This window comes from Dreissena polymorpha, chromosome 9, assembly GCF_020536995.1.
Source record: "Dreissena polymorpha isolate Duluth1 chromosome 9, UMN_Dpol_1.0, whole genome shotgun sequence".
Classification (NCBI taxonomy): Eukaryota; Metazoa; Mollusca; class Bivalvia; order Myida; family Dreissenidae; genus Dreissena; species Dreissena polymorpha.
The window spans coordinates 38259434-38286933 of NC_068363.1; the positions used below are offsets into that span (position 1 = coordinate 38259434).

General features: G+C 34.8%; 1 protein-coding gene across 1 annotated transcript; it reads right to left on the reverse strand.

Annotated features, from left to right (window-relative positions):
• Positions 1-280: 280 nt before the first annotated feature.
• Positions 281-27117, reverse strand: LOC127845285 (putative tyrosinase-like protein tyr-1). Its single transcript, XM_052376112.1, has 6 exons — positions 27026-27117; positions 6325-6425; positions 3010-3160; positions 2379-2491; positions 1703-1848; positions 281-1175 (listed from the first exon to the last, which is right to left on the reverse strand). Exons 2-6 carry the CDS (start codon positions 6420-6422, stop codon positions 520-522), a joined length of 1164 nt encoding a protein of 387 aa, XP_052232072.1. The 5' UTR covers positions 6423-6425; positions 27026-27117; the 3' UTR covers positions 281-519.
• Positions 27118-27500: the final 383 nt, after the last annotated feature.

Consider the following 27500-nt stretch of genomic DNA (forward strand, 5'->3'; position numbering starts at 1 on the left):
TTAATGTCCATGCAAATGGTTACACCATGTACATGTCACTGCTATTTTACAATTTCCAAACTCTACCAACTAATATTATACATATATTGAATCGAATTCGCAATTTGCCATAATAGTAACAGAGTGCAAAACACTATCAAGTTGTGCATTTCACACCAAAGGGTTTAATGAAAGGCACTTAATTTGTGTTACAAATTTACAATTTTGCACAATATTGTATAATGTTTCCAGTACCATGATTTGATTGGTAATTGAAAAAAGTAGGAAAGACTAAGGTAACCTCTTTCAAGTACTTTACTGATAAGGTGGAAACATCAGCAGTGTTTATTTCTCGCTTAAAAAGACTAATTGTCGCGTCAAAAATAAATTCAGCCTAACACTTAAAGAAGTAGAAGAAAATTCTGTCAAACTAAAACGTCATAGATTTATACAAATGTTGCCCTACATGGTGTATCACCAGCATCGAAATTTTGAGACAGGACAACTCCGCGTCGAAAAGCAACCGAGAAAGGTTCGTCCCTACCCGAACACAAACTGGTTCTGGTTGGTATTAGCGTTGCTTCCTTGCCTTGCCCACCAGGGCAAGACCTGCACGGGCGGGCCAGTTTGACCCATTGCTTGGGGCATGTTGGGGCCGTTCTGATTCATGATCAGCGGGACACATCGCTGGCGGCTCCAGTCGCAACGCAAGTACTGCGAGCCACACGTATTTGAGTTAGGAACGCACGCTGGTCTTCTTTCGTACCTGTAGATTCTTCGAGTGAAAATGTCATTGATTCCATCTATTACTAAAAGTCTACCGAGTCCCATGGAGGCTAACGGCTGGTGGGCTTGTTCGCCGACAATACGCGGGTAGTCCCGTGAGGGGTCGATACCGCGCATGCGTTGATTAGTTCTGAACTCCTCCCATAAATAATCGATAAAGGCGTGGTGGCAGTAAAACAGGGGGTCATAGGACGCAGATTCTATCCGGCTCATTATATGACCGACGTAAACATGGACGTCGTTATGCAGCTCTTCCATGTTGGTAGCTTCCGGTGCGTTTGGGTTTGTTATGTCAGCGATGATGCTCTGGGACATGATGGCGCTGATGTCGTTAGGATTCATCAGTCGGCGATCGCTTCCCACGTCGCGTCCAAGGGGGCCAAAGGGTGTTGACCAGAACGCAAATGGGCCTAATAAAAAGATCAGAATGTTAATAAATTTTATATCAATTTAATTCAAGAATATTTAATTATATATTTTCTCATCAGGCATTTGTTTTGTAAATGATATAAAAAGGTTGCAGGTTTCATCCTCTTTGAGGTAAGAATGTGTTTTAATAATACGTATATATTTACACATGACTAAAATATCGCCAAGATATTAGTGAAGCATTACACAATTGGAAACAAAGTCAGTTATTTCACATGGACAATTTATTACAAATTCATAACAAAGAGCACATAGTTATCATAATACAACGAATTGGGATGCATCCAAAATTAGTTTAGACAAAACTCATTACATGTAGTCATAAGTGAAGATTTTATGGATCATCAAAAGCCAAGTTTTGTACTTATAAAAGAACGCCTATGTAAAGTTCTCCAGAAATTGAATAATGAACTATTCGTAATCTCATTAGCGTGAGTGAGGTCAAGTAAGTTTTGCTAGGAAAGGCCTATGGAGCGTCTCACGTAAGTAATGACTGCGCCCTACCTACCTTCAGTGACCTGCCCGTTGGCGGTGCCCATGAAGAGAGGCGAGAAGAGGATTGATTGTCTGGGGACGGGCAACGCCTCCTCCAACGTGTTGTCCCAGTAGGGGATCGTCACATTGGCCACCTTCTCACGCATGGCGTTCTCACAGCTGCGCATGGGAAACACATAGTTAGGGTTAGGGTTAGAGTTAGGATTATTGCTTATTCAAATCGATAGGATAAAAGCCCGGTCGTTTACAGTAAATGTGTATCTGGACCAGTGTTTCTAGGATACTTAATTTTTTTTTCATTGAGACGTCGTTCAACAATGTTTTAAACAAAAACAGTGATGAATTGAGCAACAACCAGTAGTAGTTAAAAATAGTTTAACGCTTTTTACGTGATTAGCAATTTGTGATTCAAAAAGATAAAAATAATTTAAGAGAGCCTTTTGATTAAAAATTACGAAACAATTACATAAGAAGCGCTGGTATGCAATAACATTATTTCGTAATTTTAAACGATGTGCAATTTTATATAGAACGAATGACAATGTGTAAAATCTTGTATTGTACATTTAATTGTTAGCTAAATCTGACATTATATTTAATATATGAGTTGTAACAGAACACATTAAGTCCTCGTAATCATTAGTATATTGCACTTGTTAACAATTTTAGCGAATTACGTGTCTACTTACAGCACAAGGTATGTCCTGTGCCAACCCAAGAAGTTTGGGCCGCCGTGCGCAGACATAGCCGTGTTGAGATGGTGCAGAGAGGCGAGGGCGTCGAACTTGTTCGGTGGCACGCTCTGTAATCAGAAGCGTCGGATGACGTAGGGGCCATACGTCGAATGATACGTCACACGTATTATAGTACGAACGCGTATGAAAGTTTTTGTAACATTGCATGAAAAGGGAATACGTTTTATGTGCGTATATTAATGAATGCCTATTAATCTGCAAAGGTATGCCAAGGTCCCGTATTGTCACACATTCAGAAGTATCTGCTCGAGTGCACAGACGGAAGACAAAATTATATCGGTATATATATATGCGCGGCATTTTCAAATATATTCACACAGACAACAATAATTATATTTTACTAAAAAAATATAAATAATAAATAGAAATAAATCATTAACTGGAACAGATGATACCTCACGATATTTTAGTATATATAAGATACAGATGAATGCAAGAGACAAGCTGCATACAACAAGACCGAAGCACGATATCATGGTGAAAATATTGGAACATTCCTCTATAGGGACAAGCAACATTTTACTTCGACTAGCGTATCAATTAACATCCAAAAGATTGTCCGTACCGTGTCTTGCTTAAGAAGTCGTATTGCGTTGTGGAAATTGTTCCTTTCTTGGTCTGACAGCACACGGTACTCCTTGCGGATCCGTATTTCTCCTTCCGGCGGGAGGTAGAATAAGGAGTTAAGCCAGTTTAAAAAACGTGGGTCCAGTGACCTGTAATGGAATAGTTGATATGAAAGATCTCAACCGAGTTAATACAAAGTTGAACGGACTTTGCCCGGTTGCTTTAAGGGCCTCTCATTCATGTATATTAAAATTTAAAATGTATTACTTTGTCTTGCGTCTTGTGTATAAGTAAATATCTTCGCTTGAACAAGGGTATTCTGTTTGATTTTTTTTTAATGTTTATTTATTTCTAACGTTAATTTGCTGTAAGCTTTAGGGGTGCAACGTTTCGATTCGAGCATTTGTTCGCATTGAGCCTGACAGGCTTTTAATTTGAGAAAGGATAAAATGACAAATGAAAATAACAAGGAACAGGTTTATTAAACCTTTGAAAAATGATTAAAAATATAGATGTGTCTATAATAAACACTCACAATATTAACTTATTTGAGCAACTTGACCTTGATGATCGTGTTTTACAGAAGAAATCATTTGGCACATTATTTATATCAAAACGAGACAATATGATATTCTTATGCCATTATGTTTAGTTATTTTTTCCTGTCCAATTTCATTACATGAGTGCAAATATATATATATATATAATGAAAAAAATAACGGAATACTATAATTTTTTCAATGCTGAGAAAATGTGGTTGCACACAATAGTCAGGGTGCATATGTAACCATTAAGAAGGTATGTAGCTATAGTCGATGGCATACATAAAATTAAGCAAATTATTTTAATATTGGTAAAATCAGATGTCCTCTGGCTTTCTTCAGACACATCCACGTACTCTATTTAAAAAACAGTATTTGCACACGTGTTTTTATTTACACTATACATGTGTAAAACAGCTTTAACACGACGCGTCTGTATCTTTGTTATGCACGACTAAAAAGTTTACAAAAAAACTATTAAATACTGCTCTGCAACATAGATATTATAATACTTTTCGAAAGGTTATTAAATGAGTTTACATTTATTTAAAAAAATGAATGAAATATGAATATTAAATTCTAGGACAGCAAACACACTTATTCACATGAATTACAAATACGAATGCATTTTAGTTTCAGATAAAAACATAATAATAAAAAGGAAAATATACTTATACGTTAGCCGGGATTTTGTGTTTATAAAAGAAGCGTAAAATGAAATGGGTTAGCCGGGATTTTATGTTTATAAAAGAGGCGTAAAATGAAATGACGCCACATTTTAAAGACCACTGGATATGTTTTACATCACTAAAGCAGGTATACAGTCAAAGAGTCAGAGCATATAAAAGTTTCATGCCATTTTGTAATGGAGGAGTTCTAGAACTATAGAAAAGAATGTCGTGTAAATCGTTGCAAAATTTCATTAGCCCTTTTTTTATGTCGTCTATGTGTATACATATGTTCAATTAAGTCATACTTATATGGTAAACCCCAACTGTCTTGCAAATTAACCGTATATATAAATATTTGACCAATACATGTTTCTTGTACATTTGTTTCGTTTATTCTGCGGAAATATGTGTATGTTAAAAATATAACATATATTTTTGTTTCGTGTTATTGTCGTATTTATATTATATACTTCTATTTCAATGCTTGCGGTAAAACGAGATGATTTATGTATTTAATAATTACTTCTTGGTCCCATTTATAAATATACGGTGATTTATGCGTGCTTTTCAGTCAGAAAGACGGTCATTGATTTTAACGAGGAATTTAATTGGATGGCTGACACAGACGACATAGTTCGGTGTTCCGTTAAGCCATTCCTTGTTTCGCACTTTGTACATCTGGGTTACAAACGCGAGGACGCTTACGAAAGAGCGAATCACCATAAAAATTTGTCAGCTTACGATTAGATATCACGAAATGGATATCGCGATCTCGCACATATATCTCGAACTATCACATCGTGTTTAGACGTTGTAGTCAATTGTTTATTAAAAGGACGAAAATGGGCTAAGCGAAATTTCTAAACTTATCTCGCGATCTTGTGGTCTGTATCTGTAGCATCAGGCATTGGTCTTGAACTATCAATACTGAGTAGAATTCAGACATCGATTATAAATTATATACATTTGAAGTCAGCTGTGGTGTTGGATGGCTCTTTGTAAAAGAACGAAATTGTTGCGTAGAAATAACTACATCAACGACTTGACTTATTTTGTGTTATTTATATTAACTAAGCGTGTATACAGTTATGCATTAATAAGTTGTATCTAAACAGTAAGTCGTTACTAGAAACACTAGTTTTTTCGTTTCTGTGAATATTTTTTTACTCGAACATATATTATCACGGACGATAACTGCATACATTCTTAACGGGCATTCTTTTCATTCTTTCTCTGAAAACTTCCATTTGAACACAAATTCATTTAATTCTGTATATGTTCGAAAATGTTTTATATGAATTGCAAATATACATTTCTGCACGCGTGTCGCCACGTCTGACAGACAATAAAAAAGAAAACACATTCATATATATATAAATAATATATTGTTATACACGAACGTGTGAGGCTTGGGATTCGTTTATTAATTTTACAGTTGTATAAATACAAGTTAAATACAAAAATATATATAGCCCTAAAAGAATTTACTGCCAAGAAACATGTTATTATTCATGAAAGGAAATAAATGTCTTGGTAAAAAGTAATCAATTATTGCTTCGTTTGTCAGTATTATATATATATATATATACACACCATTCACATAATAAAAATAACTCATATTGATAATAATTATTGATTTATATACGTCCTTTAAAAAGGCGCAACAAACGAGACTCATAATCAAATCATCCCCAGTCTGACACATTTATAATATATTTCGAAAATCATAACCAGTCGGTCTTTTATATACTATCAATTGACTGAAGACGTGAGGATTTCACTTTGATGATGGTCGTGAAGAAAGTGAAATGCGAGACATGATACAATTTTAGCCTCGCGTTGAGAAAACGTGGTTTAATGCATATGTGTAAAGTTTCATGACAGATTAGCCAGTGCGGGCCGCACAAGGGTAATCAGGGACGAAACTTTTCGCTCAAAGGATACTTTTTGTAAACGAAAAATACCATATTAGCGGAAAGTGTAGTCCTCGACTCGCCTGTGTGGATTGCACAGGCAAATCTGGGACGACATTTGACGCACATGACTTAAGCCCCGTTTTCCCAGAGCGCGGCCCATTTATACTTATGGTATCAATCTTACCGATTCATGGCCCCTGCCGGCGTCGCCAGCTGGGCGTCGATGTCGAAGCATGGAAGAAGAATCGCCCAGAGAACAAACAGCACACTCAGGGTTGTCATTGTCTAAAATATAAAAAAAACATACATATGAGTCGCGTTCTGGGAAAACTGGGCATTATGCATGTGCATAAAGTGTCGTCCCATATTAGCCTGTGCAGTCCGCACAGGCTATTCAGGGACGACACTTTCCATCTAAATTTGATTTTTGCTAAGAAGAGACTTCATTTTAACGAACAATGTCATACAAGCGGAAAGTGTCGTCCCAGATTAGCCTGTTTTTTAGAGCTGAATTGCTTATTGTAAACACAATGTTGGAATTACATGTATATAGCTCTTGTCATTTACTTATTGAGAATTAAGCTATTTCGATGATGATAAGCCATTAGTAAAACTGTAGTGAGAGTTTTGTTATATTTATTAAATATCATGTATGTTTTATTTTTTGGAACTTGAGTTCTTTGCGCGCGTTAATTTACAACTATTTGTTTCAGATTGTTGAACTTATACCGCTGATTATTTGTCTAAATTTATTGGTTGTTATGTTATATTATTTAATAAAAATACAGCAAAAACGAAACTTAAAAAGTACAATTCAGCTCTAAAAACGGAGTTGCTGAGCTGAAGCGTGCTCTAAAAATGGAGTTGCCGAGCTGAAGCGTTCTCTAAAAACGGAGTTGCCGAGCTGAAGCGTGAGTTGCCAAGCTGAAGCGGGAGTTGCCGAGCTGAAGCGTGAGTTGCCGAGCTGAAGCGGGAGTTGCCGAGCTGGAGCGGGAGTTGCCGAGCTGAAGCGGGAGTTGCCGAGCTGAAGCGTGGTCAATGTTTCTCCCAAACGTCTTGGGTTCATTATTAAATTGTTTGGCGTTATTTGGGTTAAGTTTTCCTTCTTTACGAATATTTATTTTAACAATAAGACTTATCTTCACATCTATCTAGATTAATACTATTGCTACTTACAAATAACGTTTGTATTGTGACAGAACTTGACGGTTATGATAATATTTGTTACGTACACGTGAGCATCGAAGACTGAAATGAACAGTCTCATATTGTCCACAACTGACAAGTTACATCGTTAATGTGTTGTGAATGCATACTTAATGGACTGCAAGCGACCGGTCGACGTTCTGATTTATATGCGAGGAATTTGGGTATGGAGTAACTAGACTTGATTATAAAAGTTCACTTGGACCAAACATTCATTGTATTAAGCTAGCATTTCCTTTATGGACAGCGACGCACATAAAGTAATTTTCTAAAGTTGTTAGAGTTAACGTAATTAAATTTATGTACATTCAATTATAGACTCTTGTGAATAAAATGTCCAACATCTTTTTTGTAGTCGCCTACATACGGGCACATCACGTGTCTTACGCTGCATTTTGCGACCAACGTAGCGCAGTCCCGTCTGAAGGTAACGTGTCCGCTATTGAGACCACGAAACCTTGCGTGGCCTTTTAGCGGTCAGCGTAAATCCTGACCATACTTCTCGTACAAAATCTTACCGTTTACTATTCTAAATTTTGTTATAAACGTAAAGAACTATATGTAGAACACAACACATATTGCTCCGAATAAAATTACTCGATAAATCGCGTGTATGTTAATCGTCCGATATATGTTTTCTAACATAAAGCATGGTATCCATTACACATTGTTTAAGCAGATTGAAGTCAATAACGAATTATTTTAGAAAATAATGTATCCTGCCTTGACTTACCATAAACACGATGAACAGGGACGCAAGAGCGCCCAACTGTTTAGGCTTTGACCGCGTTTGTGTCTTTATAGCTCCTTATATGCACTTCGATGCCATTTGAAAATAGTAATGGCGATATAAATGTAAATACAAACCTAACCTTTCTTTGTACAGTATTTGAACGTGTATAATCTTAGTGATATTAGAAACTTACTGCGTACGCAAGTTTTTTGCATATAAACGTATGGTTATTGTTCCGCTATAATATAAAACAAAACTACCTGAACTTTTTGGTTTGGTATTTTTAATGCCTTACATGCAAGAACGAACTTTCTTCTTTTTTTTCCTGCCGAGAAATGTCAATAAATAAGTAAGTAATACAATAATCAGCAAAGTATTAACATTATGCATAAAGCATAAAGCGCATAGTACAAAATCTGAAGACAATAAGCATCAAAGTAACCCAGCAAACACACCGCGATTCATTTATAACGTTCTGATTTGCGGAAACTCGTTTCATAATATAAATACGTAACACAGTTTTCAGACAAGTACGATTTCTCTTGCCTTGGTGCTTACCTAATAGTTGTGGCAGTGCATTAGCCCTGAATACTGTTATATCCAGGACACTGTGGTTTGAGAGACAAATCAGTTCTCCATATTTGCTTAACAAACACTAAGGGAATATTTTGAAAAAGGCTGTAATGCATCAATTAACAACGCAATATAATTGTGATGCTTTGTAACGTTTTCGCAACAAACTCCATTAGTGTTTGTAACTGAGTAAAATTCGTATTTACTCGCTTGCTTAATTCAATTGGGATTTTGAGAAGTTCCAACAAATACATATAAATTTTAACGGTTATTATAATACAAACAAAATTAATAACAAGACCTTTACCAAATGAAAAACAATAATGCTTATCTATGGAAAAAAATAACCCCAGCGGTCGCGTACATCGAACCGTGAAATATACACAGAACCTTTAGACGGCATGAGCGGACAGATTTCCGCCATGTCGATCTGACGAATTGGCGGGTTTGAAGAAGATCGCGAACTCGCCAACACGACAGAACAACAAACTAGCCCTCAGATCGTCAAACAAGGCGCTGATACGACGATTTTGACATTAATTGTTAAAAAATTTGTAATAATACTAACATTTACTCTTGATTGAACATGATAAATATTGTGTTTAATGTACTATTATTTTCTGATGACATGGCACTTCTGGGCTCGTCATCTGCAGCAGTTCAATGACATTTATATCATATTTCTTTTGCAATTCTTGGAGCCTATTTTAATACTGCAAAAATGAAAATAATAAAATATCGGAAAAGGGGTTGAATAAAAATAAAATAAAAAAAGATATAAAATGGTAACGTTATTGACGAAGTTCCTAGTTGTAACTATTCAGACACATGGTAAAGTATACTGGACGTTTCAAAGTAAACACGATCAGGTGTTGGGTAAAACCTTTAAGGTCATGAATACACTATTGTATTTGACATAAACACTTAACTATTTTGTTAGTTGTTCGACTATTTTGTATGTTCAAATTTAAATCATCCTTTAGGAATAATGGGTAATACCATTAAGAATAACAATATAAAATATCAACGTTGTATTCTACTTAAAGTATCAAAATGCAAATTATTTACCAAAAAGCTTTGACAAATGGTAATAAAGGTTAACGAAGTCTGGCCCCGAGTGTCAAGAGCATAATTCGTTTGGTAATGTAAATGGCAACCAGCGCGTTGTGAATAACTAGTTTCATAAGTGAGTGTTAATAAAAATGTGTTGACAATTTAAAAGATGAGATATTTATTAAGTTTTAAAAACTTCTTGGAATAATAAACATAATAATATGATAAAACTGTCCATCTGTCTGTGCGTCTATCTACTTCTTGAAACATGATAATATGATAAAAAAATGTCCATCTGACTGACTGTCTGTCTGTCTGTCTGTCTGTCTGTCTGTCTGTCTGTCTGTCTGTCTGTCTGTCTGTCTGTCTGCCTGCCTGCCTGCCTGCCTGCCTGCCTGCCTGCCTGCCTGCCTGCCTGCCTGCCTGCCTGCCTGCCTGCCTGCCTGCCTGCCTGCCTGCCTGCCTGCCTGCCTGCCTGCCTGTCTGTCTGTCTGTCTGTTCGTCTGTCTGTTTGTCTGTGTACAAGAGATATCTGTTGCTTTGAAAACAATTTTGTAATGCCATGCATTATTGAGACTTATGCTGTCAAAGCTGTCAAGAAGTCTTCTGAATATATATAACATACAATTATTTTATCGAAGGACTTTATTTGTTGAATTATTAAACATAGTCCTACTTTTAAGTTCAAATATATCTACACCTTTTTAATGTGTATAGATGTACAGTTTATCCAATTAAGATTGCTCAAGTAAGAATAGAAATTTCCCATGATAACAATTAAAACTTGTGAACACCAATTGTGTTTATGGTAAACTTAGTTCGTTAATTATCGACAACTTGACTATCCACTGAAGGCTAATTTTGAATGTCAAAATTAGATTGAACGGCCATATATTTTTAGCAACAAAGGCTTTCTTCTCTGTTATGTCAACTAATTATTGTTTTATTGCCAATGTGAATGCGCTTATTAACCGGTATGCTTTGCTTGTCATGTCGTAGAACTTCTAGTTTCGCACACGGCTTGTCAGCCAATTATTTATGCGAGTGTATAACTCACACGATAATGTATTAGATGTTTCGAAGGTCCGGCTAAGAAATTATTGTTGTTTTATTACGTCATTAAGTTCAGTTTTTATTTTATGTCACCGACTATTTACAAACGCGCCACGTATGCCAATCAGGATATTAAAGACTAATACTCAATTAAAAGGCTTAATTACGACATATTCATTGCTGAAAATTAGTCGACTATCTAGCTTTTTGTTTGAACCTCAGTCGACAACCTTAGCTTTTACGACGCCTATCAAAGATTCCTGTAAACTGATATACGATTATAAATTAATGTCCTCGGAATAACGATTCAATTATTCTTAATAAAATAATTATACTTCCACTACGGGCATTCTATCTGATAAAAATACAGGACAGACTGCGAGTAAACACAATTATTATAATGTTTGTGTATATTTATCATATACACAAATATAAACAATAAACATGCATAGGATCACATTAAGATGTATCTAGTGCGATAATTCTGCAAACAAATTGTCAATAAAACATAGACAAAATGCATTCTGTTCAAAACTTCATTTAAGAACTTGCATAGATTAAATAGTATGTGTTTATTCTTAACATTAAGGCGTCACAACTTACGCAATTATTTATCTTATATATTTTCGAGGTATAAATTTATTTCGCAATTCGTTAAATTCAGTACATTTATAAAGGTAATGATATTCGTCACCAACTTCGCGAGTATTACATAAAGTGCATAACCTATTACAACGTTCTATATTTGACCATCTAAGTTTATCAATTGGAAGTTGGTTTTTACACATTCTAAAATTAACAATGGTTTGTACAAGGCGTGGCGGTAGGACATCAAATTAATACTCGTTTTTATGTTCGGTTTTGTATACAGGGGCGGATCCAGGATTTCTGGTTGGGGTTGGGGGCGGGACATTGAAAGATTTGGACATTTTTGTAGGAGGTGAGATATTGCGTTTGACCTGTATGTGTTTCATGAAATCAGAATGAACTTGTTCTTAAACATTAACATCTGAATAGCCCCAAACTTCACATCTTTATGTTAAAATTTGCAATATTGTAGAATCAAAGAGTTTTAGTTGACATTCAATTGACAAGTCCAAATTTCTAGCTTGTTCAACAACATGCTTTATAGTTGTTTCGAAATTTCTGTTTTTTGAAAAAACAACACCGAGGTATTTAAATGTATCTACAACTTCGATCTGGTGATAGTTTACTACAATATTTCGATTTCTAAGGAATCGATCACGAAATACCATGACCTTAGTTTTATCAAAATGTATTTCTAATGTGCACAATGTGCAATAATCTTCAAACGCATGTAATACAGATACGAGGTCTTCCTCTGAGATTGAAAATACAACAGTATCATCTGCGTACAGTATAACAATTAATTTTAAATACATATCTAGGTGTTCATCTGAGATCTTAAGAGACCCACTCTCCAAACAGAGTCAAAGGCTTTTTGGAAATCAATAAAACAACCGAATAACTTCTTATTTCTTAGTTTACAAATTTCAGCTAGGGTAGCATGATAAATGTCTACCTTTTGGTTAACCTTTGGTTTAACTTTTAGACAAAAAGGATACGTAAGTGTCTCTTTAATACAATCCTTTAGCTAAACCATCTGCAACCATACTTTTGATACTCTCACGCTCTTACTTTAAACCCTAAATGTTGTGTTTTACATTGAACAGTTCAAAGCCACTCAAAGATTATTCAGTTGTGTTTGAGGTGTGTATCTCGTTTATTTGGACGATACATTAAGGATAAAGATTATTTAGGAATTATCTTCTATTCGTGAAAATGCTGAATCATTTCGTTATAACCTCGGTAAAACACAAATAGAATTTGTACCAAAGACTGACAATTTGTTAAGGGGCATTTGTTAAAAAAACTATTTGCAATTCACTGGTTTTGCGGCGAATCGATTTGATGTGAACATTCAAACACTGATAATGTGTCACAAAACATATAAACGTCAAATAAAATACCGCGTTTTTTGAAACAATGCATTAAAGTCGAGTATTCAAAAGCGTTAAATCAATTCAATTGTGGTGTTTTTTATGAATAACTGTCAAAGCCATCACCACTGACAGACAAGAGAATGCATACTTCAAATCGAATAGTTCACAAACGAATAGATAATAACCTTAGAAATGCATTTCTTTATTACAATATAAAGAAGTGGAACTCAAGCTACTGGAGCAGTATTGCATTTTCATTTTATACAATTAGTGGGTCCTTTATTTAATGTAAGTGACCAATTGCCAAAACAGCACAATACAAAACAACATAAACACATTAGCTTTATAAGTGTCCGACACATATTAAAGCTTGACAAAAATGTTTGGAGTAGTTTTAAGTTCTTTAAATATCTGGATATCAAAACAATATTTGATCTGATTGGAAGACATTGTATACATAATGTTTGGCCCGTCAATTGGGTAGTCCGCTTTGTATTTGGAGCATTATTGAGTATCTTATTATTTAAATTTTTTTACTCTCAACGCAGTCATAAATGATTCAATGATATCAACCGATTCCGACTGTGCATTGACCTCAGCTGATAAGGTTTGCCACTTTGAATAAACATTTTAGTACACTGCCAAAATATGTAAATAATAAAAAATAAATAAACCACACGAAGAAAATATTTGTAAATATGTATTGACAAATCACTGTTTAAAAAAAATAATTAATAATTGAATTTTGGGAAGCTCAATTCTTTAAAATAACCTGTTTAACCACACATCAGTTTTGAATAAAGTCTCTGAAGTCTGAAGTAGAACTGGTTTGTAAAATTGGCCTTGAAATGATTCGTTTAAGTAAAATGCGATCATGATTTTTAGTTCAGATCATCTGGTGGTTGCGTGATCATTTTAAGGGATTCTTATTTCTGAGGTCTGAAGTAGAACTGGTTTGAAAAATTGGAATTAAGATGATTCAGTTAAGTTAAATGCCATCATGGTTTTTATTTCAGATCAACTCGTGGTTGCGCGAACATTTTAAGGGATTTTTCATTGTTAAGAGATATTGCAAAATACTGCATATTACTCGTTATTTGCACGTCATATGAGAGGAATGAGTAGCCTATAGAGAAGAAATTTTATACATGATTTTTAACACTGCTATTGTTCGCGTAAGACATCCATTTAAAGTAGTTTCCACAATTGTGCAGAGATGTCAAGTGCTGTTTCTATATATCATACTTTTTGCGCAACTATTCATTACGACTATCTTTAGCATCATTCATCGCTTGTGACAAATCTCTTAATCATTTTAAATATAGAACAGTTTTGTCCTTCCAAAAAAAAACAACAACACACAAATGAATTCCTTTTTACATTGTCATGTTACGCTTTCTGTTTGTTTTACATTACGGGATGTGCGCTTGAAATGTTACGGTCTCTTAACAATCCAAAACGCTACAGAAGCGTTAAACTTTAAATGTATATATTAACGTTATTTAGATAAGAGTGTACAATGAACAAGATATGATAAAAATTATCAATTTGGACTTTGTAACATGTTCTTCATTATTTAAATTACATTTCACGCAATCTATTTTATTTGAGAACATTTAGGAGAAACGGACCATATATCTATCATAATAAACACCTTCTTGTCTTTTTTGAAATGTAGATAATATGTTTTAGTTTATTCTGAGCAACACTACGAGCTGTTTCATGTATAATTGAATATGAAGGGTATGCAAAGTTACTTCATCGAAGAAACAAACATGAAAGGCCCTTATACTTGAAATGTTATCAAACTTAATTAAACAGCACATAGTATGAAAATTCTTTTTTTCCGATTAAAAATGTGCTTTTTTAAGAACAGAAAATGGCAACTGATGAATGCAGTGTACATACAGTGAGTGAATGTTAAATAACGCAACGTAACATTTACAGGTATTTTGAAGCAAACGAAACCATGTGGCCCGTACAAAAACAAATTTATCTTTTCACGGGAGCACATGACATGTTACATTAAAACGACTTGCAACAAAAGGTAATTTATATACAAAAATCAAGGACAATCCGGAGCTATTCATAAATTGCCTGCGATGGGTAATTCATTTTTTCGAGCGCGCAATTTACAATCTTGACATTAACTTCCGAAAAAACTTCTCCGTGGAAACGGAAATCCGATCTTTAAAGCGTTTGATTCATATATAACTATTTTTTTGCAGGTTTGAATTGTTTTAAGAGTATTGTATCATAAATAATGTGTTGATGAAATGGTTAATGAAAGCGATTTTTCTCGTGCGACACTAAATAAAATAAAAGTAAGGTAAATGAAGTGCTGGTTTCTATGTAGTGCATTAAACCATACAAACAAATACAAAAAAAGTTGAAATAAGGTAATTTGGAAAAAGTGCACATGTTTAAATGCATTGAAGTGCGTGTATGCTTAAACATCAACATTGAGAGAAACATGCAAGTGTGAAGAATTCAGTCTAGACAACAATGCTTTATAATGCCCACTGCATATGGTTTCACGTGTTGTGCATGTTACCATATTATGGCTTTTGAACGTTGTGCATGATACACAAGAACAGGACACGTAAAACATGACTGGACAACCGTGGCAATTGTAGCAACATAAAAACTGTGCCATCTATTCTTTGTCATCTCAACATGTTTTCACACCTGTGCGTGTATAGCCGAATATATAGCAAACAGGTCTTAATACCAGAATAGCATAATGTTATTTAGGGTAGGTCTATGTTTTTATTTATAAATTCAAATCCTAGAAAAGGGGGTACTGGTATATTGTTTGCATATGTCCATCGATCGGTCGGTTGAGCGACTGGTAGGTCGGTCATTTGTTCCGCACCATATCAAAAGAACGACCTACGACTATCATAAATGGTTTCTGATTACGTTAAAGGAAATGTTGACTTCTATTGATTTTGAGTCCAAAAGGTCCAACGTCAAGGTTACGGGAGATGGAAATATGAACTATGTTCCCAATGAATATCGTAAGAACGCTTTGGCCATCGTCAATCTAAAATGGACTTCTGGTTACTTGATAGAAAATGTTGACGCGTTTTAATTTTGAATCCAACAGGAGCTTGACACATGAAATATGTTCCCACATATTATCTACAGAACCTTTTACCTAACGATCGAGTAGATTGGTTTGCTGGTTATTTTTAGAAAAGGACTACTTCTTTCGATGTTGATACTAAAGGTCAATAAGAGGGGCATATTAAACATTCCCACAACAATTGACATACCGACAGTTTTTGTGCTAGTCAGTAGGCATAAATGTCTTACGAAATTATCTTGTTAACAGTTTCTTTCTGACAAAAAAAATGCCATTTAGGTTTTCAGTCATCGAGTTATTTTTAGCTTGTTTAGTTACATCAAAACAATTGTTGAAGGCATGCATTTTCACAAATATGATTCAGTAAGGTTGGTTTAAGTAACGAATGATGTAGTTGTTTCCATAATGACACAATGTAGTGCTAAGGCAACTAAAACGCGTTTGTTAAACGTCCATAAAATTAAAATAATTACAATAAAAAATTGCGGATTACAATACAAATAATTATTATTTTCATTTCACAGTGTAAGTATTAAAATGTCATCAACATTCTGACCTATATAAATGTCAAAGTACAAGATTTTTCATGTAAAATACGGCAGATAAAAATATTCTCTTTCATATATAATAGGCACGATGACAACTAGCAATTTATATCTGTAATATGATATGTTTTATTGTTAATGTCTTATGTAAACTTAATTTAATTTAACTTAAATTATTCAAATTTCAGGACTGACGTGGAGTGGATGACAAAATAATGTCCTAGAAACTTCTGCAATTAGCAAGAATTATGCTACCTCACTGAATTTCGAGCATTGCCAAAGGTCTTATAAATAAAAGCAGCTTCAATATGCTAACCCTTTTAGACATGTTCGGCTTATGTGACGCCCACAAGGGGATCATTTTAGGATGAATATTCAACCAAATAATCATAATGTAAGAAATTAAAAAATGTTACAAAAATACATAAATGGAAGTAACGACATCAAAGCATTTACAGATCACGCATTGTGAATCCGCATAGCTAAGCCTCTTTATGGACGTGGCACATTTTGCCTATTCGAGAATAAACAACGCATAGACACGCCGTTTTCCTTTTGCAGAGACTTGCAACGAAGATATGTCTGCACAAATGAGCAGTTGTTATCGCTTAGTCAGACACTACTTAAGGATTTCATCACCCATTCAAACACGGATAATTTTATATCGCCAATAATGATGACGATTATGCTTATTATGTTGATAGGGATGATGGTGATGATGATAGGCCACATTCTAGATGAGATGCAGTGCCAATTTGATAATAAATTATAGTTGGTATTTATTGTAAGGTATTTGATGTACTAAGTTATTCCTACTCACATGTACATCACATGCGCTTGTTTAAATGAAAATTTACCCCATTTCTATTACTTTTAAAAGAAGAATAAACAAGCAAACTCTTTTTAACCAATGCAGGTGTGTCATGTCACACTCCAAGACATTTATAATACAGCATTATTCGTTTGCATAGTATGCTTTACCACGGTCATATAATCTATTTATTAGAAAGCATGTGTTTGTATAAGACGATTACAGAGTGGTCGCTTGTAAAAGCACAACCTCAACGCAGAGATTTGACTGGAACCAGCATAGCTGGATCAAATCCCTGCCTTCATAACCAACCACTTGATAATAGCCTAGATACGTGGTACAATGATTTACCCTTGTTATTTTTACTTTTTTAAATTTAGGTAATTATTTTTTTATTATGAACCTAAACGTTTACACTATTTTCAAAATATAAAAGAAAATGTTACTACTTTTTATAATATAATACTTAAAAAATAGCCTACCAGATTCTGGTAGGATTTTCTTTGTGATGGCAGAGATGGCATGTGAGATCAAGGAACGACAACTCTGCCTGGAGATTAGTAAAAGCAGGCATGTAGTTGGGCATTAGCTCATATTGCACTTGCAACACATGTATTACAACATGTACAAGATAAGTATTGATGCAAAGCATCAAAGGGCGTCGGGAATTTCAGTGTAAAAGGCACTCAATGAAGTTACATGGAACGATTTTTTTCTACTGTAAATATTAATATATTGGACGATTATTTTAAACAAAATAGAAAAAGATACTGGCATAACCATTATCTATAATTTTGTGTTGTAACCCCCAAATATTTCATAGTACATTTCATTTACATTGGTTTCCTTTTTTTAACTTGCATCCGTGTGCAGTTTTCATTAATGGAACAGAACTGTGTAGGTTTTAAAAAATCTGCTTCATCTTGTAAGCGTAATTTCATACTTTTCTCAACTTCAAGGGGAGATGATTCTGAACTTATTCTTACGTTGCTCATTTACGATAGGGGTTGAGTACTCATTGATATGAAAACACTGTAAAAGTTTGAAAAAAAAATGAATTAAAACTGTAAATTGCATAAAGAAGCTGCATTCATCATTTTCAATAGGGTTCGAGTAATACTGATTTAAAAACACTTAACAAGTTTGGAAAGATTCAGACGAAAGTTGTGAAATCTTTTAAACAAGTGGAAATTGTTTATTTTGTCAAATTTAATAGAAAAAAATTCTGGACTTATTGTCCCGATGTTTCTCATATAAATGAGGTAAAAATGCTCATTGATATGAAGACACTGTAAGTTTGGAAAGAATCTGATGAAAAATGTTGACATAATCACCTAACCAAGCAGTTTTTCACTTTTATTTTTTAAATTCAAAGAGACATAATTCTGGACTTATGGTACGATATTGCTCATATAAAGTTTGGGTTGGGTCCTCATTGATAAAAAAACCTGTGCAAGTTTGGGAACAATCGGATGAAAATTTTGGACTTCGAACAACGATTTCAAAATTTCTCAATTCTAAGGAAGATAACTATGGACGTAATGGTTGGATAATGCTAAAGGGCCCATACCACCTGGATAGTAATACGTGTCGCGCTTCGCGCTCTATATGTGGTTCTTAAAAAAAAAATCCCAGGAGTGCTTGACTCTAGGGGAACGGGTTGCTGGGACACAGCTCCTCCTTGATAAGCGGCTGCTTCCTTTATCGCAACTCATTGTTACAATCAATAATACGTGTCGCGCTTCGCGCTCTATATGTGGTAGGGATAGTACTTAGGGCCTATGATAGACAACCATAAAAATACATGGATAATAGATGTGTTGTTCGCATTTATTTGTTAATATAAAAACACGTGTATTTTTTTTTATAAGATATTTAAGTGATGTAAGAAATTTTAATTAACGTTGTCACCACGCGACATCCATTAATTTTAATAAAAATGTCCAATTGTAGTAAAGGGATTTTAAAATGTCTACATAAAATAAAGCTTTATTATATTTATTAACCTGACTGAAACAAATTGTCAGCCGCCGAACTGTTCCGTTCGTGCCGGAACCCGGGATTGAACCGATGCCTTTTGTAATAAATGTAATAGGCACAAATGCAATACTTATTTACACTAATTTACACAAAAAATCACCACTATGCAAGATATTCTTAAAACAAAAATATATACAATGATCCGTAAAATAACTTCTCCCATAAGCGAAAAAAATGCATTACATACTAGTCGCCGCTCTCCAGAGCGACGCCAATAACATCACCGGTAAAGAACGTTTGCTCTTCCATCAAAATTACCACATCTAAAATGACTTGAACATGGATATAAAGACACGATCTGCAATCTGTTGTTGACTACGAAAACTTGATTGAACATTCTACCGGCGTTCATCTATTAACATGAGACTAAATGTGTCAAGCTGTCATCACATCAATGAGTGTCTATACATGATTCTGCGCAACCTGGAATCGATTATTTGGTAAATGTTCGATTGATTATTAACATTTAAATTATTTTGACTGAAAGGAAGTCTATTTTAGTCTGTCATTTAGATATTTGTTCATTTTCGAGTGGTGTTCCTCGTTTAAAAATAATTAATGGAATCATGGATCCATTCGAATACAATTTCTGTGAGATATCAAAATATGATTTATTATTTCACATTCCAAACTTTGACCATATCCGATAATACAAAATCGGGACACTATTCAAACGTAAGTGTTGCGTTAAACGTGTCTTTCAGCGTTGTTTGACAGTTCCGTTTGTTATTTTATTTAATACGGTTGAATACGATTTGATTTTATAGTTATTAAACCAATATCCGCCTATGATTAATATACATGCATTACTAACACTTGGCCGGTCGGTTTAGGTGTTCTTTATGATAGGACCTATATAAACTCTCTCTGAAAACATAGGTAACCACAAAAACCGTGTAAACAATAGTGAGGCAACCTACCGTCCGATTTCGCACGTTTAATTCGTTTAATTCATCGAATCGCGGAATAATTTGAATAGTATTTCTTTGGAACATTAAACTATATTTTATTAGTTCACATAATATTGACGATATCCGTTGATAAATAATCGAGAAATAATGGTAAATGTTAATGTTGCGCAGAAAGTGCCTTTCGGTGCAGTGTGACTATATCATTTGATATAATATGATAGATCTCGCCTTATAAACTGTGTATCATTAAAAAAATACGATGCAGACACAATGTTCGAAATATTTTGGTTCCAAACGCGAATGCATTCATCCAGTCAAATGTTCAATAAACAGTCCCGCCATCAATTTCCATAGCATAAAAAACATGGTAAACTAATAACTTTTTGTCTTTTTAAATACTGACTTTAATTTATTTTTTGGTTTCTATGAAAATTAGTTTAGGTATAAGACTAGTTTTTCTGAACTCTCTAGTAAATGGTAGGACACAATGTCACACGAAAACACGCGCCTGTTGAATCTATACGTAAAAATTTAAAACTCAATCCTCGAAGAACAGGTAATATATTTCTGTCCACAGAAACTAGAGCTATGCAAAATATTAAATGGGTTAAATTATGTTTCTAACAGAATACTCTTTGGACTATTGTTCTTGACAATCAGCGAGCAATTTCTAAAAAAACAACTCATTTTTAGTGTGGTCAATATACACTTTCACTCCCCAAAATTGCTACAAAAGGTATTACAACTGATCCAGGTAGGGCAGAAAAGGTTTTTATAAAAAAAAACGTACCGAAATCGGATCTCCGGAAAGTTTTTTTTCAAGATGGCCGCCAAAACATATTTATTATCATTACTCTGTTACTATCCATACAAATTCAATGATTTTGGACTCTATACCTAGGTTTCGAAGGTCAAAGAACACTTTAAGATCATCAGAAATAGTGTAAGTATATAATGTTTCTCAGAAATTGAACATGATATCAAAAATAGCCACCGCCACAATAAGAAGGACCACAAGTCCATAAAGTTTGAGTCAAAGGTGATGGTTTGTATGTCAAACTAAATTGTTTCGAGACAAGGAACATTTTTATTACATTGTTGACATCACCAAGAAGTTGAATAATCATGAAATGCAATTAATGACATTCAGCTGTCCACTATCACCTGACACACAATCACCTTTGTCTATAATATTTGTCTCCTCATCGTCCTCAGGACAGACATCTTGTGAATTGTTTGTATTATCAGTTGTCAGTTTGGCAAGGGCCACATACAGCAATGCAAGTGAGCCCATAGCATCTGCAGCTGTATCGAGAGGATTTACATCCTACTGAACAGTTACAATTAATGCGTGTCAATAGTTCTTCAACTACAGTATTGTTTATGGCAATGATTGGAATTAATTGTTCGTTTTTCTTTTTCCATCCCCATTCAGTGAGTTTCATATTATTTGCCATCCCCACCATACCATAATTCGAAAGTATACGCATTGGCTATTACATACTGTTGTGTGTGATTGTATGGAAGTTCGCTCAGGAATGACGAATGTTTCGACAGTAGCCACTTCCTTTGTGAAATGTCTATAGTGATTCTAAGGAATAATTAGACTTGCAACAAAACAGATCTGCCATCAAGCATTTGCCAAGATTTGATATTTACTCTTGAGCCTTGATTCGAAGGAGGAATAAACAAGCAAATAACTTCATGATAGGAACAGTTTTTATTACCTTTAGTTTATACAGATGCCTTAAAACCTTGAAGTTGAATCACAGCCTTAGTGAGCATGAACAAAGAGCAACTAATTGCACATTTCTTCCTTCAAAAGTTCTTTCAAAGGGTTGATATGGTACACTTTTTGTTCATTTGCCTGTTTGTTTACATCAGAGCGAAAGAAGATGGTCTTATTGTCCCTTTCGGAGTAATGCTGGAGCAGGATCAGCAAACCTGTACCCTTGTCGATTAACGTTGTGGTGCTATGACGGGATCGTCCTACTGTTGCTTTTACAATATCAACGTCCGCATCACCTGGTGACACAACAACATAACATCCCTTTTTAATAAGAGTTGTGCTATCAGAGCAATCATTCATGCCTTGTTTTGTCGCGAAACAAGAAGTCCTCCTTGTTGCATGAGTATTATGTTTCTTTGGGGAAACTCAGAATAGGGTTCACATTTTTTCATCGTCTCTGGTGTGAGTTGTCTTTAATAGTAGGACCGTTTTCGTATCCATCAAACACCTCTGGCAGTTGTCCGTAATGCCTTACAGTGAAATATGCATAAGACACGGCTGTTGCGTAATATGTGTCGCCATTTTCCATTGTAAACGATGAAGCAAAGAGCCACCATCAAGCACTTAACAATCTGTTACAAGAATACATTTCATCACAGCCTTTTTTGCCGCGTTTTCAGCATGATCTCAAACTGCCTGAATTATGTAAGGCTTGTCTGCTTTACGAAGTTTGTTCTTGGCCTCACAGAGTGCAGGAGGATGGGGACTCAGTTCATACGACAGTACGTCTTTAATGGAAAGATTTCCAGATTTCGACACTACCAGTAAACGCTAGAACAGAAAGGACGGATCAATAGAACGGTCAGAAGCAATCTGACAAGCGGACCTATTTTCAAGAATTTTTACTCTGTCTTTTCTCTTGAATTTATCAGCAAAGGCCAACTTTCCTATGATATCTCTTATGATCGTGTTCCTATCCTCCGGAAATGCATGAACATTCACATCTGACCCAGCCACTATCCCATTGATTATGTTTCTTAAAGTAGCATCAGATGTGTAGGGTGAGCAGATTGTAATCATTGTCTTCAATTTCTCGAGATCAGACGCATCTCTTTTGGTGCGCGCCTTGAGTATTTGTGTTGTGGACTTGTCGTAAAGGCCGGATCTGTAAAATCCTGCATCGCTCTTTTGTACTCGGATGTTAGGTGCAGATATGGTCCAAACGCTTTGCATTTCCTCGGTCATTCCACTGCCGCGAGTTAGACCATCTGTGCTCTTAAGATACCTCGTCCATGTTTACTCAATCACAAAATCACGGCTTAGCCCAGCCCAACACTGATTGAACCGACGAACAACTTGGAAACCAAAACCGACCTTACGATCCGCCTTGATCTACATCCTTTCCATGCTTACCATAACCTGATAATACAGCCATAATTGGAATGTATTTGAGGTTTTGGCAAGTTCGTGTTTCTTCTTCTCTGTAGCTGATCAAATCCTCAAAACATGTAGCATCTTCCTGCTAGCGTCGTCTCACCCCTATGACGGAAAGAGTACAACTCCTCGGCCTGATCCAGCAGTATCTGAATTAGGTGATCTTCATGTCTTTTCTGCTATGAGCTGGCTTTATTGGTACTTGTCAACAAGAAAATGGTCCCGAAAAGCCCCCCGGACTTTGCCGGTACGTTTTTTTTTCAAGAAGGCCACCAAGTTGGCCGCGAAAACTAGTGAATGATCATCATGGATCGCCGGCTTTCCCCGTCATTATGTGCACAATTGCATTTTCCCCACAGATAGTCTCAATTATGTTTTTTATATGTTGTTATAAAATAATACGAAAAAAGAATAACAATAGTTATGCGCTTGCTGTCATCGGGTTAGGGGTCATTTTGATCCCATGATTGATTTCTCTGTTACGTTTCAGACTAACATAAATTTGTATTATCTTATTATGTGGTCTTTGCCCCCACCCCCCCAGCCGAAACCTTAGCTTAGACACCAAAATAATTAACTTTGATTGGACAGTCACATAGTTATCATCATTACTATATTTTTTGCGGCCATCAAGGACGCCATCTTGAAAAAACACACTTTCCGGTTGTTCGATTTGGGTAAACGTGAAAGAATTAGTTTAACAATTTAAAAGCTTTTACTCACGCACAACAACGTCTATTTTAAAAATGAATATAAAAACGTTTAAACACATAAAAAAATCACCTCGGTGGCTTATTTCTTATAATATTTACTTTCGAAATAAAAATATATATGTAATATGTCGTTCTTTTTGGTACAACGAATAATGACTTGAGCTTTTAATGCGCATAAAATAATAGTCATGCCGCTGTACGACACAGAGATTTCGTTGACCGATAAATACTTATACCTAATTAATAAATTCTGATTTTGAATACATTGATACAATAACGGTTTTCAAGTAACATAACGTTAGCGTAATGATGTTGAGTTTATTAATGTAGTCATGTGCGCACATATCGGTATGAGTGAAAGTGAAATTGAATAAATTGTAGTTGCTTAGTTTCATCTAAGAGACAGACTGTTGCGTCGTTTTAAGGACATACATTTCAAAAGTGCACTCCAACCATAAACATTACCGAATTTCACAGTTATGTTTTGTGACGCAAGCAAATAAATTACACTGTCTAGAATATATTGATGTTGAGAAGTACTTTTAGTTAACACCAAAAACCAGCCATGTATTTTTTTCCTGTTTAAATACTAAGAATACAATGGTGTTTGTTCAGATACTTTAAGTTGAAATATTTTTGTCAATATGTAAATCTTGGTCTGTTCAAATTACTTTTTTTGGATAAACACTCTGCATTTTTGGAACTTCATAACATTTTTCACACATGCATATCTTGGTGGACTAATAAAATATGATAATCTGAAAGTGTTACACATGTGCTCTTCAAACAAGCCTTGATGCTTTGTTAACGCATTTGATTTATTTCAAAGATTGAGTTTGTTGAACTGTTTTAGTTTGAACATTTCAAATTGCTTAGCGCTTAAAATAAAACACTCGGGGGCGTACAATAATATCGATTACATGGAAATATATAGGACTGGACAATTGTATTTCAATACAGTAAGGATATTATTATTTATAAGTATATGATATAAGTATGTGATAAATAAAATAGAACGAACGATTAAATGATTAAAGTCCTTAAAAAACTGACCCGCCACTCAGTTAAGGATAAGCATTCGCAATAGAGGCACACAACTATAAGAAAATCACCAAATAACATTGAAACGAGACGCGTCCTGGTGAAACCAGGCCGAATGCATGTGCGTTCAGCATCAGGCCAGATTTTTCTGTGCAGACCGCACGGGCTAATCAGGGACGACATTTTCCGCTTGTAGGGATTGTTTGTTTAAAGCCTCTATAACGCTCAAAATCAACGAAAATTTCGTAAAGTATTTCGTAAAATAAAGTTAACACTTAAACAATCAGTGTTCCTTATAGCAATAGCCACAATTTCAACGCTTGCTGTGGTATGATTTCATAGATTTTTGTAGATACAAAATGCTCGTTTTTATTTATTTGTGACACAATTAATTCCATTTTAATTTCCCGCGAATATATCTATTCATACGACACACGAACAGTAAGATGGTACAATGTTACTGTTCATGGTTCGTATGAATAGATATCGTTGCGTGAAATTAGAATGGGATTACATATGCAAAACAATAATAAAAACGATCATTTTGTATCTACAAACATCTATTTTACCAGACCACATATGGCGTTGAAATTTCGGCAATTGCCATAAGGAGCACTGATTTTTAATTGTTTAACTTTATTTTATGAAATATTGTACGAAATTTTCGTTGATTTTGAGTAGTAATGGGGCTAGGAAGTCACTCCAAGCCGAAAATCCAGTCTATGCGGCAATCGCGTACCTGATTAGCCTGTGCAAAGGCTCATCAGGGATAATGATTTAAGCACATGCGTTGAGTCCTGTTTTGCCCGGGCGGGACTCTTTGGTATATTGTTAAAAGCGTTACTTTTGGAAAAGAGCTTAACAGGGCCACTTAACTGTCATGAGATAAAAGACGAACAAAACACAAACCCCGAACTAGCAGAATAAAATTTACTTTGAAAAGATTATCCCAATGGAAAATCATAAACTTGTTACGATTGCATCGTTAGCCGAAAGTAAAATACTTAAAACTTTTTATTAAAAGCTGATCGGCAACGTGTCACTACATTTGATTTATTGATGACAGAAAATACTCGTTCGAGACGAAACCGGCGAAATATATCTTTTCAGAAATTGAAGGTAGCTACCTTAAAGAATCGACAAAGCAATAGACACACACACTTATAGTAATGGTAACAATGCGTCTTTCGTAGTACATGAAATCAGTACATAACTTTACTTTAAATGGAACTAGCATTATAAGAAACACATCAAATTTTGAAATTAAAAAACTGTTTTGATAAGAAAATGTGTATATAAACAACTTAATACTCCAAAACTGGACTTTTACCAGATTGAAATAAAAACAAGTGAGATGGAATTATAATTGAACAAATGTAATGGTTTAACATAGTATAGAAAATAAAAATCACGTACTTTCAAACAAGTAGTTAAGATCCCGTATAAAAGGTCCTTCAGTAGACAATATATTTCTTTGTATGAAAGCAAGTATCAAACAAAAACGCATCTTGGTGTATATTTATTTAAATTCTTATTAATATGAGTTGGGTTTTTGGCGAAACATATCTTCTAGCGAGAATTGCGAAATATATTTAATGTTAATTGTTTGTTGCCATATGCATAAATCTTCGAGCAATGTTTGGCGAAATGAGCAGATTGTTGTAAACATAAATAGTTTACATGAGCATAAAGCACATTTTAAATCTGCAAACATATATTTATTGCCGAGAACACGACTTGACGTGAATAGCAACACAACGCAAACATTGCGTATTTCAAAATGAAATAGAACTTCTATTCGAGTTCTGCATTTAAGTAAATATTTATATTCTTCTTATAAAAGTTCTATATGTTCTATCAATCATGTTGATGTTTTTTATTCCAAGAAATTTATTCCAAGACTTCTACACATTCACTTCTAATCAAATTGATTATTTACGTTATGCAATTAGGCGTTGTAAATATTTTGTAAAACATTAATGACAACATACCGTAAGTTTAACTAAGTTATCTCCCAAAATGAAACAGACGACAAAGTCCCACACCAATTCAGCGTCATTCAACAACCGACATGTCTCATCTGCTGTCATATATGTAACCTCGTTGTAATAATTAATGCTTTTTCGGCAGTCTTCGGAAACCTCCGTTATAATTGTCGAGACTGTTCGGTGAATTCCGTGATTTAACGAAACTGGCCATTGAACGCAAGACCAATCTGAACGCATCGGACAGTGGGCTACAACACGCCGATATGGCGGAATTGTCCGAGGTGTCCCGATTGACGCAAGACGTGAGACGTAGGGGCTATTTATGACTCTTAAGAACGTATTGATTTGTTGATATTTGTTTAATGACAGAATCACAGTTTGCAAAAGTGATGTATCGCGTTACGCCGTCGGTCAAGAAATAAATGTACGCTGGCGAAATAAACGTGTCGAAATAAATGATAACCTTGGTTATAAATGT

Excerpts from the sequence above, each read along its gene's own strand:
- LOC127845285 (XM_052376112.1), bottom strand. The coding sequence starts at position 6,422 with ATGACAACCCTGAGTGTGCTGTTTGTTCTCTGGGCGATTCTTCTTCCA. Across the intron at positions 2,492-3,009 it reads GACTTCTTAAGCAAGACACG|AGCGTGCCACCGAACAAGTT; the intron begins GTACGGACAATC and ends TTCTGATTACAG. Across the intron at positions 1,849-2,378 it reads CACAGGACATACCTTGTGCT|CTGTGAGAACGCCATGCGTG; the intron begins GTAAGTAGACAC and ends TCCCATGCGCAG.